Below are 15876 nucleotides of genomic sequence, written 5' to 3' on the forward strand. Positions count from 1 at the left end.
ACACGACTGAAGATTACCAACAAACAGACCTTTTAATTCTGAGATTTTTTTTTAACTACTTACTTTCCACAATGAGTTCCTTTTAATCCAATAATATTGCTGAAAAATTAAAAATTCTGACACGTTGAGACATTAAATAATTCCATTTATTTATTTCTTTGTAAAATTTTTATTTAAACGATTCTTAATATAATTTTATAATTCTAACAGTCTGATTTTTCTTATACAATAAAAAAGTACATTTTATACAAAATTTATCTTTAAATTATTACTAATTCTAAATTTTAATGAAAACCAAACTGTTCTCAAATTTCTGGTGCACCCACTACTTCGAATTTAACCAAATATTTTGCTTAAGATAAGAATAATAAGTGTTATTCCTGTATCTTTCAAGGTACGCGCCAATGATACTTTAGTAATTTATTAGTATTAGAATAGATAAAAAATTATAAGTGTTATTCCTGTATCTTTCAAGGTACGCGCCTGTAATATAATTATTGAAATTGATTCATGAATAAACACTAAAAGTAACAAGTATTATTCCTGTATCTTTCAAGGTACGCGCTTATAATGAGTTAGAAATAGTCCTATTAAGGAAGAAGTGGCGTTTCTTAACTTTTGAGTCAGTATTATTCCTGTATCTTTCAAGGTACGCGCCTATAAAAGGGCTCGATAAGAAGCAATTAGACCTCTTAAGACTGACAAGAAGCTTCACATAAAATAAGAAGAATAACCATTCTTCAGAACCATCATAGCAATCAACATCAGTGTGTTTTGCTACAAAATTAAGAATAAATTGATAAACATTTCTATACTCGAAATTACGATTCATCAATTTATTCGACATAATCATAACAAACGTTATGAAAACGGACTATACATAAGAAAGTCAAAGTATAACCGTTTTTATAAAATACTTTAAAAACACATTGGGTTAACACATATAATCTTAAAAGTATCAATTTAATGGTTTGTCCAATATTGATTCAGATTTCTAACTTAACATATTTATATTAAATTCAATTGGACTGAATTTAATGTAATTATGTTCGGTTAGAAATCCGAATAAATATTGGACAAACCAATTTTTGGAATAAGTATTATTCCTGTATCTTTCAAGGTACGCGCCTAAAAAAAGGCTTTATAATAAATAAAATTTTCACATAAAATCATAAAAGGAAAAAATTACTTAGGATAAGTATTATTCCTGTATCTTTCAAGGTACGCGCCAATAATACTTCCGTCGTCGGAAGATAAAATTAATAAGAGAAAGAATATGCACGCCATGAGCAACCTCAAGGCTTCGATAAACAAAAATTGTAATCTTGGGAACGTTCTGCCTTTCTGTTAAATACTTAAGAAATTAATAAAAACAAATTAGTAGGTGCACCATTAATTCAAAAACAGCTAACAGAATTTACCTATATAATTTAAATAAAACTTAAAAGACTCTAAATATAAGGCTCACCACTGCGGCTATTCATTCTCATCCTCACTTTTGATGCCCACAGATGACGGGCGATTGGATTTGGTCTTCTTCTTTTTGGCACTCGGCTCCTCATCTTCGTTGTGCTTCTTGACGTGCCTGATGAAGTTTGAGGCGGAAAGGTGTGCAATGCCATTTTTATCCTTTCGTCTATTATCCCTCGTAAGTTTGATTCCACAGGAACAAATAGGACACTGAACGGAGCCCTCGATATCTGTATTGTTCAATTTAACAGAAATCTCGAGGTCCTGGCAGAGGTAACTACTGTCGCAGAGACTTCTCTCAATTTGCCGGCGTACTCTCGCTGACATTTCCGGATATTCATCTCCTTCCGGAAAATCCCCATCAGATGAGTTTTGGCTGTGAAAGAGTGGATCATCCATTGGAATTTCTTTTACATTCACAATTGTTGGCTCCATCGGTGTTACAACATCAACAATCAATTTCCTCTTCCCGAACTTTTCCTCCATCTTTTGTTCATTGATTTTCTCAATAAATCCCATAAGTTGTTTCCGATGTCCCAGGGGAATTTTGAAGTGCTCAATGCATTGGAAGAAAAACGAGAAGAAATCCGGTGTGTGTGGGCAATAATTATGCATCTCTTGCTTACACATCCTCTCCATTGCCGTCATATCTTCATCTGTGATTGTCGAAAATGTATCCATAGAGGTGAAGCCATTGAGAAATAGGAGATTCTTCATATATTCCGGAAGTGGTGAGTTGTGCTTCTCCTCCAAGTCTCGGTAAAACTTTTTTGCATTTTCATCACTCTTATAGCTCACTACACTATTTTGGCATTCATCGGCGTCTGAGAAGATGCCGGAAGTTGATTCTGTATCGCTCCGCGTACTCGAAGTTGGGCGCGGGGTAGAGGGCGACATCTAAAAAAATAACGAATTATTGTTTAAAATTTTTTTCAGCCAAATAGTCGTGAGAACGCTAATATTTTTCGTTTTTCAATTTGAAATTCAAAAACCTCAAAAGTTTTTACAATTTTTCGCAATTTCACTCCCGAAATTTATTATTATCAAACACCTCCGGACGAAAAATTCATCAAAAAAAAGTAAAAAGGTTATGTAATTGAGGAGAAATCGCGTCCTTTTCCCACTCAAAATATCCTACTGTTCACAATCGAAAGAATTTAAGAGATCACAGACAAGCAGAATTTTAAAAGAATCTTATCCAGGAAAATTCAACAAAAATCATCACAGTCAGATATTGGTTAGCGTCACATCGAATAGACTCCTTTTACTCATTACTTTTCATAGATATAGGAAAAAAAACTAACCTGCTCCCGCTTGGAATGCTTCTTGCGTAGTTCAAGGCTTCCTCGAGACATTTTTCAAAGATTTTGAAATCTTTTTCACGCCCTAGAAAGAAAGAAAATGGCAGAATTAGGAAAAAAAATGTTTCATCCATAACCTCACTTTCATATATTTAATCATATTTTCCAAAATAACATATTTTTAACAAAAATTTCACTTGAAAAGTCTTCGAGTATTTCTTATTTATCACTGGATAGCGAAAAAAATTAATAATATTTACTTTTTCAGGGTTTTTCTATGCACAAGAAAAGACGCTGCGGTCGCTTGAAAAGTAGGGGACGCCATTGTGGCTGCGTATCGTTTATGTTAGTGAAATGTTGTCAGCACTGCATGATTTCTTTCGAAAATTTTCCTTTCAGCAATAAAATGAGGTTGTCCCATATTAATAACCAACACTGATTCCAACATATTTTAATTCTTTTTATGGTCTTAAATATTGATTTAACGTGATAAAACGCATTGAAAGTTCCCACAGAAAAAGAATTTACCAGAAAAATATAAATAAAGTATTTTTTAGACTTTTCAGAGGGTTTAGAGGTAAAAAGAAATCTTGCGCGTAGCCAAGCCATTTGCAAAAAACGCCGAACAAACCACACTTACCGATTTTTTATTTGTACCGCTTCATTAAACCATCGGAAAACTTTTAATTTAAATTTAAAATGAAGAAAAGTTACTTTTACATTGAAAATAACGAAAATTAATACTGTTTCACTTATAAAATATTTCTTGTACCTCCAGAGAGGCACAAAGACGTGTTCTCTGTACGAGAGTTAGGACGGAAAAGAAAGAATGATGAGGTTGATGAGAGCCAGCAGTGCAGCAATGGTATTTCGAGTCTCATCGGCTGCCATCGGAACGCACGAAGGTGCCCGAAAAATTTGCATGGAAGTTGAAAGACTTTTTGATGAGGGTTGAGAAGAATCCTTAAAACCTTGTTAGGTTTACCCCACTCTCATAAATATATTTTTAGCTCATGTATGGCGTCAAGTCATTATTTTTCTGACCATTTTTCACAACAAATTTTCTATTAAAATAAAATGTAATGTACATCATATAATTTAATATTGAATTTTATGAATTACTTTGGGTAAATTGATTCCCGTCTCATGTTTATTTCAGAACTTTCAGAATTACATTTTTGGCGTACATTCTCAATCTTCGCTTAATCTTATCCATCTTATCAGTACTCGTCTATTTCGTACTTAATCGTAGTATGAAGGACCTCTGCCTCTTCACTTCGCCTCCTCTTTGCCTCCACTTCTGATTCATCCGTGTACTCCTCAGGGGTCCTTTCAGAGATCTTTGAGTGCTTCCTCAAATGTGCCAGGAAGTTTGATCCACTAATCACTGGTTGCCCATTTTTATCTATTCGCCGACGATCTTTATTCAATTTGATATCCCTTCCACACGTTGGACATAATACTGCTCCTTGGATTTCTCTATTTTCCATTTTAACGTAGATTTGAAGTTGATCTGCATCACAAATCTCCGTGAGGTTCGACCGCAAGGCAACCTCTTTAATTTTTCGCCTAATCTTGGCAACTATATCCGGAAAGTTAATCCTGTTTGATTCAACAGGAAACTGTGAAGTGTCATGAGATACGTGAGGTACTCTTGTGGCATCTTCTGAATTTTTCATTTTTCTTGCTCCCTCAACGTGACTCATGAGCTGTATCCTGTGCCCCCGGGAAATTCGAAAGTGTTCAATGCACTGTGAGAAGAAGGAAAAGTAATCTGTTGTATGCGGACAGAAATCCGGCATCTCCTCTTTGCACATCTTCTCCATACGATCCACTTCCGCCTCTGTGATGGCAGTGAAATTCCATTTGTTTGCAAATCCATTTAAATAAATGAGATTCTTCAGGTATTCCGGAAGTGGTGATTTTTCCTGCTCTTCTAACTCATCAAAAAATTCCCTAGCAGTGCTATCACTTTTGTAACACAGAGAATTCGTGTCCTGCATGGGGATGTTATTAGTGTGAATCGTATTGCGTGGGAATTCTGAGCTTATTCTTGTGCTAGAGCTACATTCGCGACTACTAGATGACAATCTCTGATAAGAAATGAAACAAAAATTGTTAATTTTCGCCTGAAGCTTATAGAAAAGATTGATATTGAAAAGCTTTATGAATTTACCTTTTCTGCATTATTTCTGCTCATTTCCATGCTTTATGGAATTATACTATAGCTATTTCAGATGGTGCAGAAGAGTCTTTGTGATGTGAAGTGATTAGGTCAAATAATATTCTGCAAATTGACAAAACATTGCAACTTTTATTTGATTTGAATTCTGAAACCTTAACTTTATCAAAATTTTATATATAGTAACCCATTTCCAGCGAAAAGCTCTTGAGCTTAGAATAAAACTGTCGGAAATAATTCTAGAGACCAAAAAATTAATCAAAGGAATCAACCAATTCTAATTGATTTTTTTGTTAAATAGGATATTTAATAGTAAATATTCTTTTCTTGAAAAAAAAGAGATTTCATGAAAACAAACATTAAAGAACAAAATAGATTTAAAAATCTCACGCAAAAACATAAATTAATAATTACTGTAATAGCTTACCTTTAGAATATTTTTTTTTATCTTTATGCAATAATTCAGAATTTATTTATTTCTAACCCTTTTCTCAAATCTTTACTAATTTCTAACAAAAAAATCATTTCGCATTATTTTTTCGAAATTTTTTAACCTAAAAATTCGAATGAAAAAAGTTTAGAAAAAATGTTTGAACATTATGGGACCACCGAATATTTTTAATTTTCAGTGGTTGGCTGCAGTGCTCTATAACCAAATTCCGGTATCTTGAATAATTTTCTTTTTTGGCAAAATATTTAGTTTTTATAAAATAATAACAATTCTACTACATTTTTTATGTTCAAAGCCAAGAAAGTAGATCCGTGCAAAGTCAACGCTTGCAAGATTCAAACGTGCTTAAAAGGTAAGAGAATTATTGCATAATTTCCTCGAAACTTTTTCCAGGAATTTTTCTCGTGCTCAGGAAATTATTTTTTAAAAATTTTGCAGAAAATAACTTCCAGGAGGATGCTTGTCTTGAGGTGCTAGAGGAGATGCGTCAGTGCTGTCTCAAGTGGCACAGAGAATCCTTGTGTTGTTCCGGCATAAAACTTGAGAAGAGTTACCTGGAGAAGCAGGAGGAGAAGAAGTAGAGGATGGATCAGAATCGTCGGAGGGGTATTCAACCAAAACGAACACTCCTCAATAAGTATCCACGAACAATTATTGTCCTTGGGACATCTGTGTGCCTGCTGGTGTTCTTCTCGCGCCCCCTGTACGACGCCTTCATCCGCACAGATCGCATCCCGCATCCCAAGTGGGGCCCCAACGGTCCCTCCAAGTAGGATCTTCGTGTGTGGGTGTTTGAGAGACAATGGAGTCTGTGAAGAAGGCAAATGCAAGACTAAGAAATTATCCCCTTTTAATGGGTAAATGTGCTGAAGCAGCCACCAAATACGCTGCTTGTGTTACAAAAGACTTTAATGTGGGGCACAAGAGTTGCCAGAGTGAATTTGATGCCCTCAAAGTGTGCCTGGAACGTGTAGCTAAGAACCTCAAGACGCGTCTTTAGGATCATTTTGAAGTAAATTGCAAAGAAAAAATGTTTACCGCATTTTTCCGGAAGGTTTCCTTCGAAGCTCATCTTGTGCTGAATTTCGTCCTCCGGCTCATTCTAATTCTCTACGGGGACTTTATGGATCAGCACTCGGAGGTTCCTTTCACGGACATTGACTATAAGGTAATTTTCTTTTAATTTTATTGAATGAAGATCATGTAACAGGGCTAATTTCTCAGGGGTGTAATCAGGGATGATATTTGAGTGTCTTAACACCTTTAAAGTTTAGGTTCAATCGAAAAAAAAAACATTTAGAGCCAAAAAGTGCATAAAAAATTATAAGACTTTCAAATATTATGCGTTAAGAATAAACGTCAAATTTTTGAAAAGATATGCCAAACGGTTAGGAAAAGGAATGTCAAACGGTTAGGGAAAGGAATATCAAACGTTTAGAGAAAATAATGTTAAACAGTTAAAAAAAAAAGAACTTAAAACGTATAGAGAAGAGTGTCAAATGGTTTGAAGAAAGAATTTCAAACGTTTACGAGGAAAAAAATGTCAAATAGTTAGACAAAGGAACGTCAAATTGAGAAAAATGAACGTCAAACGTTTGGAACTTTCATAGAACATCAAACGTTAGAAAAAAAAGAGTCAAAATGCTGGGAAGCAAACGCCCCAAATACAAGAGAAATTAAACGTTAGAAAAAGTAAACATCAAAAGTTATATAAAAAACGTCAAACGAAATTCATGCTTCAGGTAGAAATGTCAAAGAAAATCTATTTAAATAAAAAAAAAAGTAATTTTCTTTTGAAGACAGTTTTTTTTAAATCATTAATCAAAATTGATTTCGCGATAAAATTAATTTTCAACTGATCTGACTTATTCTCTAACATTTTGACATACTTTTTCATTTCGTTTGAATATTTTTCATAACTTTGACGTTTCTTTTCTAACATTTTTAATGTTTTCTTTAACACTTTTTTCTTAGCTGAAACATTTTTTTAAACATTTAATGACCTCATCGATATCTGACGTTTTTTTTCATTACGTTTGAATTTCTTTTCTAATATTTGACATTCTCTTCCGAAGTCTGACACTTCTTTTTTTGCGTTTGAATGTTTTTTCATAATTTTGACATTTTTTTTTTAAAACATTTAATGACCTCATCCGAACCTCATCAACGTCTGACGTTTCTTTCCTTACGTTTGATTTTATTTTAATAACTTTTTCTTTTGTTTTCTAATATTTGACAATTTTTTCAACGTCTGACATTTCTTTTCTTGCGTTTGAATTTATTTTAATAACTTTTTCTTTTGTTTCCTAATATTTGACAATTTTTTCAACGTCTGACATTTCTTTTCTTGCGTTTGAATGTTTTTCATACATTTGACGTCTTTCTCTGTCAATTTAACGTTTATTCCAACGTCTGACACTTCTTTTCTAACATTTGAATGTTTTTAAGTAAATTTCTCACCGCCTATGTAATTTTTGTGCATTTCTTCCTTATTCCAGGTGATTACGGTTGGAGCAAAGCACGTCCTGGACGGGAGGAGCCCCTATAAGAGTCACACGTATCGCTATTCTCCCCTCTTGGCCTACCTTGTGATTCCAAATCATCTCCTGCAGCGGAATTGTGGAAAAATCATCTTTGTCTTCTTCGACTTGGCCGTAGGGGTGCTCATCAGGAGCATTGTGAACAATGAGTACCGCATAATCTACCACAAGAATGCCCAAGTAATGCTGGAAGCACTCCCAGTGGGTCAGAGAAAGGGTGCCAAGGGACGCATGGAGGAAGCCGTTGAGACGGTTTTGCGGAAGAAAAAATCCAAAATGGCCGAATTGTGTGCCTACCTTTGGTTGTACAACCCCCTGACCATGGTGATTGCAACACGTGGCAATGGGGATGCCATTGCCAGCTTCCTCATCCTCATGGCGCTGTATTTTGTCCAGAAACCCAGACTCAGCGTCTTTAATTGCATCCTTGCGGGTATTTTTCATGCAATTGCCATTCATTTCCGCCTCTTTCCCATTGCCTTCAGCCTCCCGTACTACCTCAGTGTGTCCGGGAAGAGTTTCAAGACAACAAAGGAAATCCTGGGGGGGATTTTATCACCAAATACCCGTCAGGTGGCTCTCGTTGTGGCAACTGTGGGAACACTAGTCAGCATCACGGGGATTTTCTACACAATGTACGGTCAGGAATTCCTCCAGGAGACCTATCTGTACCATCTGACGAGGAAAGATGTTCGCCACAATTTCTCCGTCTTCTTCTACATGCAGTACCTCCGGGCAAATGTACCCGGAAGTGTGTTGGATAAGATTTTTACAACAACTCCCGGATTGCTGGTACTCCTGGCACTTTCCCTGACTTTTGGGAGTAAACGTCAAACGTTGTCCTTCTGCCTCTTTGCCCAGGCATTCACAATGGTGACATTCAATTCCGTCGTGACGTCGCAGTACTTTGTGTGGTTCCTGGCCCTACTGCCCATTTCGGCGAAGAATGTCTCCCGGATGGGTGCAAAATCAGCCATTGCCTACACCGTACTGTGGTTCCTGGCTCAGGCAGCGTGGCTCCTGTCGGCTTACCTGTTGGAATTCAAAGGATGGAATACCTTTGAATTTATCTGGCTACAGGGACTCATGTTCTTCACCGTTAACATCTTCATCCTGCAGCGCTTAATTGTCAACTACCACACTCCCAGTGAATTGGCGCCAAAGCAGAAATAGAGCCTTGAGAATGAAATGTAGAAATAAAATAAATATAGTAGAAAAAAAAACTTTGAGGGAAAAAAGTTTTAGAAAAGGTAAAAAGATCGATCCTGCCAGGAGTCGAACCTGGAATCTTCTGATCCGTAGTCAGACGCGTTATCCATTGCGCCACAGGACCGTACGTCATGGGCTTGATTGGATGCTCAAAACAATCATACAGCTACGTCACAACAGGGTGTGTCAAAAAGTTGATTTAATAAGATAAGAATAGAAAAGAAATCTAGATTTTTCAGAAATAAGAGTTCAATCGTAAAAATTAAAATTAATTATTTATTGGAAAAAGCAACAGAAACAAAAAAAATCAGAAAGAAATAAAGAAAAAATCGATCCTGCCAGGAGTCGAACCTGGAATCTTCTGATCCGTAGTCAGACGCGTTATCCATTGCGCCACAGGACCTTAGCAGTGTTCTAACAAAATTCCATTAACAGCTACAGAGACATCCAATGTTACTAAAAAGTCTGAAAAAGGACTTAAATCCAAAAGGATTCCTTAACTTGACTTTTCCCGAAGGTTTGGGAGAAGACTAAAGATTTGTTAAGTAACATCATTAATCATGTTAATTTATATTTTAGCAAATGCAGCGAGCAACAGCAGAGGTTTAATCATAGCCGTAGCAACTGTTTTGCGTAGTCAGCAATGACCGCTCTTTGGTAGTCGGCGCAGTTGATTCACGTCAAAATTTAATATTTTTTTGGAAGAAGAAAAGTTCTTAAAAATTGTGAAGAAGAAATTCCTGCAAGATGGGCAATACGGATACCAAATTGGTCTTCAGGAAGGCAATTGTGCAGCTAACAACAAAGAATCAGGTACAGTAGAAAACGCCAAAATATGGAACACACAAGGGGGGTACTCCGCAATGGGGCCAACATAGCACAAATTGATGTTCAGGGGGGGACAAAACAATAGAAATTCCCACGCAAAAATCAATGCTTTTTTGATAAGAGAAGGTGATTAATTATGCTTTTTGTGTGTGTCTGTTGTGTTAGAAAATTGACGCAACCGATGATGCGTTCTGGGATCAATTTTGGTCGGAGCACAGCACAAATGTTCAGGATGTTTTTGCCTTGGTGCCACCAAATGAGATACGAACACTGCGGCAGGATAATCCCACGAATCTCGCTACACTCCTGTACAAAGCCACTGAGCGTCTGGTGCGAGCAGTGGATAACAGCTGTCGCACCCAAGCAGAGCAGCAGATTGTCCTGAATTGCGTACGTCTCCTACAGCGAATTCTTCCGTATATTTTTGAGGACAGTGAATGGAAGAACTTCTTCTGGTCACAACTGCCATCCGGCAATGCGGGTGATGACACATCAACGCCACTGGCACAGAGTCTCCTCAATGCAATATGCGTGAGTCAAATGATTTTTTATTGACAAATTGTAAACGTACATAGTCCTGTCCTGCAGTAGGACCGTCGTCAAAAAGACCTCCGCGGTAGGATGGCTCCAGAAATGGGAAATTTGCCTTCTTTTTTGAAGTCTTTTAACGATGGTCCTACTGCGCGACACAAATACACTACCCTCAAAAAGTTTCCGGATGAGCAAAAATATTGTTACAAGGGAGGAATAGACCAGTTATGTAGGGAAATGCGGCTTAATCTGGCTCTCTAAAGGCTCGCGTAAATTGGAAAAATGATATTACTTAAAAAATAATTAATCCATTTAATGCCCTAATTATTTTATTAACTTTCTAAATTAAAAATCATTAAGGTTTTAAGTACATTTTAAGGCACAAAAACAATCGAAGTCATTTAGTAAGCGTAATATGCAAATTTCACGAAAAAAATAGAGAATTTGTATGGGAATGAGTATATTAGAAAGGGAAGTGGGCGGGGAGAAGGGCTAAAGGTAGTAAGGATAAAATATTAGATTAGCTTTACATATTTTCAGCACATTAAAACCTCATTATTTTGTATTTAAGGGGGGTCTCTTGGGAAAACTGTTAGAATTTAAACATTTTTAATCTTTTCATTTTTCTTGGGGTTTTTCTTTAACTTGATTTTCTGATGTTGGTTACATTTGTACTTTGTAGCCTAATTTTTGAAGTATAAGAAAATCACTTTTCGCTATTTTATTTGCGACGCCATCTTGTGATTTTCTGATTTTTCACTGAACTGCCCTAAAACACAAAAGTAGGTTTTTCTCAGGATCTACTGGATGGATTTTGATGGGATAAAAAGCAAATGAAAAAGGAAGCATTAGCGCACAATGTACCGGAACAGATTTTAGAATTTCCACTCAGAAGCTGTAAAATGTAGACAAATATTCTTATTTTTTTTTTCTCACCTTCTAAGTCGAAATTCTAAAATCTGTTCCGGTACATTCTTCGCTAATGCTTCCTCTTTTATTTTCTTTTTACCCCATCAAAATCCATGCAGTAGATCCTGAGAAAAACCTACCTTTGTGTTTTGAAAAAAATCACAAGATGGGAAAGTGATTTCCTTACTCTTCAATAATAAGTCTTAATAATATGAAAGGAGTAGGGGGTGGAATCCTATATATTCTTTATAAATCGTAATTGTTCATTTTGACTCCACCCACATACCGAATTTTATCACGATCGGCCCAGCCGTTTCGGAGAAGATCATTTGCTACAGACATTATTTTATAGATTAAGATAGGTCATAATCCTTTGAAGATTCAGAAGGATTCAAAGATTTTCAAGGAGATTATAATTTTTTTAAAGCTGTGGTCAGTTAGGAAAAATTTGCTCAAAAATACAAGCAATGACGTCATTATTGTGATTTTTGAACTTACTTGAAGAATGAGTTGAACTTTAAATCCTTTCCCTGCAGGACTTGCTGTTCTGCCCAGATTTTACAGTGGTGGCAACTCGTCGTGCTGGACCGGATAAAGCGGAAGAGTTGACAAATATTGATAGTTGCGAGTACATTTGGGAAGCTGGAGTGGGATTTGCTCAATCTCCGCCCAAGCATTCGCACATGGAGTCACGCAGGACGGAATTGCTGAAGCTCCTCCTGACGTGCTTCAGTGAGACCATGTACCGTGCCCCAAGTACGAGTGAGGAGCCCAATAAGTGGATTGCTCACTTCACAAGTGCTGAAAATCGCCATGCACTGCCACTCTTCACGTCCCTCCTCAACACGGTGTGCGCGTATGATCCTGTGGGCTTTGGGGTGCCGTACAATCATCTCCTGTTTACGGATTCAATGGAACCCCTGGTGGAGGTTTGCCTGCAGATGCTGATTGTTACCCTGGATCACGATATGACGCTCAATAGCCCAACAACAGCGGCCTACGATGAGACAACACTCGGGGATAATCTCTTTATTAATTACCTGAGTCGCGTACATCGTGATGAGGATTTTGACTTTATTCTCCGGGGGATTACGCGTCTCCTCAATAATCCCCTCGTTCAGAGCTACTTACCAAATTCCACGAAACGCCTCCATTGCCATCAGGAGCTTCTTGTTTTCTTCTGGAAGATTTGTGACTACAACAAAAAGTTCCTGTACTTTGTGCTGAAGAGCAGCGATGTCCTCGATGTCCTCGTGCCCATCCTGTATCATCTCAATGACTCAAGAGCTGATCAATGTGAGTTTCTTTGTTCAGCCGGAAGTTGAGCTTTTCCGATTGAAGATTTTTCTATTTTCTGTTCTTTTTTTTAGCTCGTGTTGGTTTGATGCACATCGGAGTGTTTATTCTGCTCCTTCTCTCGGGTGAAAGGAATTTCGGAGTGCGCCTCAATAAACCCTACACAGCCACTGTCCCAATGGACATTCCCGTCTTCACTGGAACCCATGCAGATCTCCTTGTTACCGTATTTCACAAAATAATCGCAACGGGGCACCAGAGATTGCAACCACTCTTCGATTGCCTCCTCACGATCCTCGTGAATGTGTCTCCCTACCTCAAGACACTCTCAATGGTGGCAAGTATAAAGCTCCTGCACCTCCTGGAGGCCTTTAGTACACCGTGGTTCCTCTACTCAGCCCCGGATAATCATCATTTAGTCTTCTTCCTCCTGGAGATCTTCAATAACATCATTCAGTACCAATTTGATGGGAATTCCAATCTTGTCTACACAATCATACGGAAGCGTCATGTTTTTCATGCCTTGGCTAATTTGCCATCAGACATGAGTGGGATATCGCGATGCTTGAGCAACCGGAAGGTACCACGACGTGCTGCCCCAGCGGCTATTGTGGCAACAAAGGCACCACCACAGGATGCCGATGAGGAGGATGAAGGAGAATCAGAGGAGGACAATAAGAGTGACACAATTGTCGAAGAGGAATCAATGGAGGGTTCCAAACCAGCTCAACCCGCTGAACCGGGTACCCTGAAAGTATCTCTCCTCGATACTCCAGCCCTTGGTCAGATGACTGAACGTGAATCAGCTCACATGAGTTCATCGCAATCCCAGGAAGCACCACCCCTGTGCGATATATCCAGCACACTGTCCACTCTATCGTGTGAGGATGAAAAGAGTGAGGTATCCTCCACAAAGAGTCAAACAACTTCGGTAATTTGCAGAAAAAAAATCAATTTTTATTGCAAAAACTAATAAAAATAATATTTCAGCCAGCAACAAGCCCCAAAGGCCCAGCTCCTGCCCTAAAACGTGCTGTAGCACAACGTGGGAGTATCCGGGTTACGGCAACAAGTGGTGCGGGATCAGCTGCTCATGTGTGGACCCCAACACCTGAATGGGTGGCATCGTGGCGAGCAAAGTTGCCACTGCAGACAATAATGCGCCTCCTGCAGGTGTTAGTGCCGCAAGTGGAGAAAATTTGCATCGACAAAGGCCTCACGGATGAGTCGGAGATCCTGAAATTCCTCCAACATGGAACACTCGTTGGCCTCCTTCCGGTGCCACATCCAATCCTCATAAGGAAGTACCAAGCAAATAGTGGGACAACAGCCTGGTTCAGGACATACATGTGGGGCGTAATCTACCTCAGGTGAGAAAACTCTCAAAGATGTTATTTATTTTTTGAAATATGCATTTTAGAAAGGAAATTAAGGAAAAATGTTAGTTTTATACAGGGGCGTAGTCAGGGCAGAAAGGACTTTTTGGGTGTTTTAACACCCTAAAATTACTGAAGTTCATTTATCTTATAATCGTTTAGAGGTTAAAAGAAAGCAATTATTCCTATTATTTCTAGTCCTTAAATTGCATGAAAAAAGTTTTTTAAAAAAAATCATTTTTAAACGATTGAAAAAAACGTCAAATGTTAGAAAAGGGCGTTAAAAAATGTCAAACAAAAGAAAAGTTAAAATACAAAAGAAAAATTGGTCAAACGTAAGAAATTGATCGTCAAACGTAACAAAAGAACGTTGGAAGAGAAATAATTAATAAATAAAAGAAAAGCATCGTTGAAGGTTATAACAGAAACGTTAAATGATCGAAAAGACAGTCAGTAGTAAGAAATTAAATGTCAAACGTTGGAAAAGAAATCTCAAACATCACAAAAGAACGTCAAGGTTTAAGAAAACCCTAAAAAATGAACGTTATATGTTAGAAAGTTAGTGTCAAACATTGGAAAAGAAATACACCTAAAATTATGAAAATAAAAGTTAAATGTTAGAGAGAAATGGTTATCAAAATGTATTCATAAACCTCTCGATTCTTATTAAGATCATTCTAATTTAATCCTTTTTTAAAATTTTTTTGTTTTATATTAAAAATTAAAGTTTTCTTTAAGTAGGGAGTTAAATAGATTTTTGGCTACATTTCTGTTTCTATCTGACCTCACTCAGTTCTATTTTTTATCCTTAGCCGAAATTTTTTTTTTAATGTTCTCATTCGAATATTTAATGTCTCTTAATGTTTAATTATCATTTTCTTATTTCCTTATTGTTTTTAAGAACCTAAAAAAGATCATTTAAAAAAATATTTAAAGACTGATTTAAAATATTCATCATATAACTGTTTTTTATTGATTGAACCTTTTCATCAGACATTGAAACTTATAAATTAGCTATTTATTTAAAAAAAATAGAATCAAATATTTGGTTTTTAGCGAAAAATAAGTAAATTAATAAATTAAATTTTTAATTAACAATTTTTTTCATTTTATTCCAGAAATATCGAACCGGCCATTTGGTACGACACTGATGTGAAGCTGTTTGAAATTCAGAGAGTCTAAAGGAGAAGGGAGGGAAATCAGTCAATTGGTGGATTTTCTTGAATTTTCCAATGGCAGCAGATCCATTCTATTCTATTTATTCTTTTGTAGTTTCTTTATTTTATTTTTTTATTAGTTCTCAATTTTTTAATCCTTTGTTGTGATATTTTTAAGAGAATTATTTTACAATTTTTCCTTTCCGTTCTATTTACTATTTAAAGTGCTTTAAATGTGCAAGAGATTGATTTTTTTCTAGAAATTATTTACATTTTTTTTTTGTATTTATAAAGCACCTTTATTTTTATTTTTCTTTCAATTTAATTCTCTTTTCTGATTCTTTCAATAAAACTAACATTCCACAAAATGCGAAAATTTTTCAATTGGAAATGTTTTGTACTTATTTTGGAGCCAGACCAAAATTATCATAACAATATCAAATAATAAGATTTAAAAAAAGAAATCTTTAGCTTATATACTTCTACTATATAAAGAAAATGCTTAAAATTGTGCATATGTAATGTAATTAATAAAATAATATATTTAAAAAAAAAGAAAAATAAACGGCACTGCACCAAAATAAAAATGTTTTATTGGGGTGTTTTTTCACCCTGTCATTGTGGGA

At 36.4% G+C, this 15876-nt stretch overlaps 6 protein-coding genes and 2 non-coding genes across 9 annotated transcripts; 4 read left to right on the plus strand and 4 right to left on the minus strand.

The window, feature by feature from the left end:
- Nucleotides 1-152: 152 nt before the first annotated feature.
- Nucleotides 153-3599, minus strand: LOC129795064 (uncharacterized). 2 transcript variants are annotated; one of them, XM_055836093.1, is made up of 4 exons: nt 3412-3563; nt 3032-3163; nt 2775-2856; nt 153-2367 (listed from the first exon to the last, which is right to left on the minus strand). In XM_055836093.1, the coding sequence occupies exons 3-4, from the start codon at nt 2823-2825 to the stop codon at nt 1477-1479; spliced, it is 942 nt and encodes a 313-aa protein (XP_055692068.1). In that variant the 5' UTR covers nt 2826-2856; nt 3032-3163; nt 3412-3563; the 3' UTR covers nt 153-1476. The 2 variants fall into 2 exon arrangements, with proteins under 2 accessions (XP_055692068.1, XP_055692069.1); XM_055836094.1 differs by lacking the exon at nt 3032-3163 and having other exon boundaries at nt 3412-3599.
- Nucleotides 3600-3889: 290 nt separating this feature from the next.
- Nucleotides 3890-5517, minus strand: LOC129795072 (uncharacterized). The gene is made up of 3 exons (XM_055836104.1): nt 5381-5517; nt 4948-5058; nt 3890-4864 (listed from the first exon to the last, which is right to left on the minus strand). Exons 2-3 carry the CDS (start codon nt 4975-4977, stop codon nt 3992-3994), a joined length of 903 nt encoding a protein of 300 aa, XP_055692079.1. The 5' UTR covers nt 4978-5058; nt 5381-5517; the 3' UTR covers nt 3890-3991.
- A 109-nt stretch (nt 5518-5626) lies between these two features.
- LOC129795112 (cx9C motif-containing protein 4) lies at nt 5627-6970 on the plus strand. Its single transcript, XM_055836154.1, has 2 exons — nt 5627-5756; nt 5843-6970. The coding sequence occupies exons 1-2, from the start codon at nt 5690-5692 to the stop codon at nt 5983-5985; spliced, it is 210 nt and encodes a 69-aa protein (XP_055692129.1). The 5' UTR covers nt 5627-5689; the 3' UTR covers nt 5986-6970.
- Nucleotides 6207-6404, plus strand: LOC129795113 (uncharacterized). Its single transcript, XM_055836155.1, has one exon. The coding sequence runs from the start codon at nt 6207-6209 to the stop codon at nt 6402-6404; it is 198 nt and encodes a 65-aa protein (XP_055692130.1).
- LOC129795041 (GPI mannosyltransferase 1) lies at nt 6435-9167 on the plus strand. Its single transcript, XM_055836056.1, has 2 exons — nt 6435-6572; nt 7903-9167. The coding sequence occupies exons 1-2, from the start codon at nt 6435-6437 to the stop codon at nt 9115-9117; spliced, it is 1353 nt and encodes a 450-aa protein (XP_055692031.1). The 3' UTR covers nt 9118-9167.
- A 37-nt stretch (nt 9168-9204) lies between these two features.
- Trnar-acg (transfer RNA arginine (anticodon ACG)) lies at nt 9205-9277 on the minus strand. Its single transcript has one exon. It is a non-coding gene; the product is annotated as a tRNA-Arg (tRNA).
- Nucleotides 9278-9483: 206 nt separating this feature from the next.
- Nucleotides 9484-9556, minus strand: Trnar-acg (transfer RNA arginine (anticodon ACG)). The gene has a single exon. It is a non-coding gene; the product is annotated as a tRNA-Arg (tRNA).
- Nucleotides 9557-9781: 225 nt separating this feature from the next.
- On the plus strand, nt 9782-15837 carry LOC129794991 (protein HID1). The gene is made up of 6 exons (XM_055835973.1): nt 9782-9966; nt 10147-10512; nt 11958-12717; nt 12792-13648; nt 13708-14087; nt 15212-15837. Exons 1-6 carry the CDS (start codon nt 9901-9903, stop codon nt 15273-15275), a joined length of 2493 nt encoding a protein of 830 aa, XP_055691948.1. The 5' UTR covers nt 9782-9900; the 3' UTR covers nt 15276-15837.
- Nucleotides 15838-15876: the final 39 nt, after the last annotated feature.

Source organism: Lutzomyia longipalpis, chromosome 4 (genome assembly GCF_024334085.1).
Source record: "Lutzomyia longipalpis isolate SR_M1_2022 chromosome 4, ASM2433408v1".
Lineage (NCBI taxonomy): Eukaryota > Metazoa > Arthropoda > Insecta > Diptera > Psychodidae > Lutzomyia > Lutzomyia longipalpis.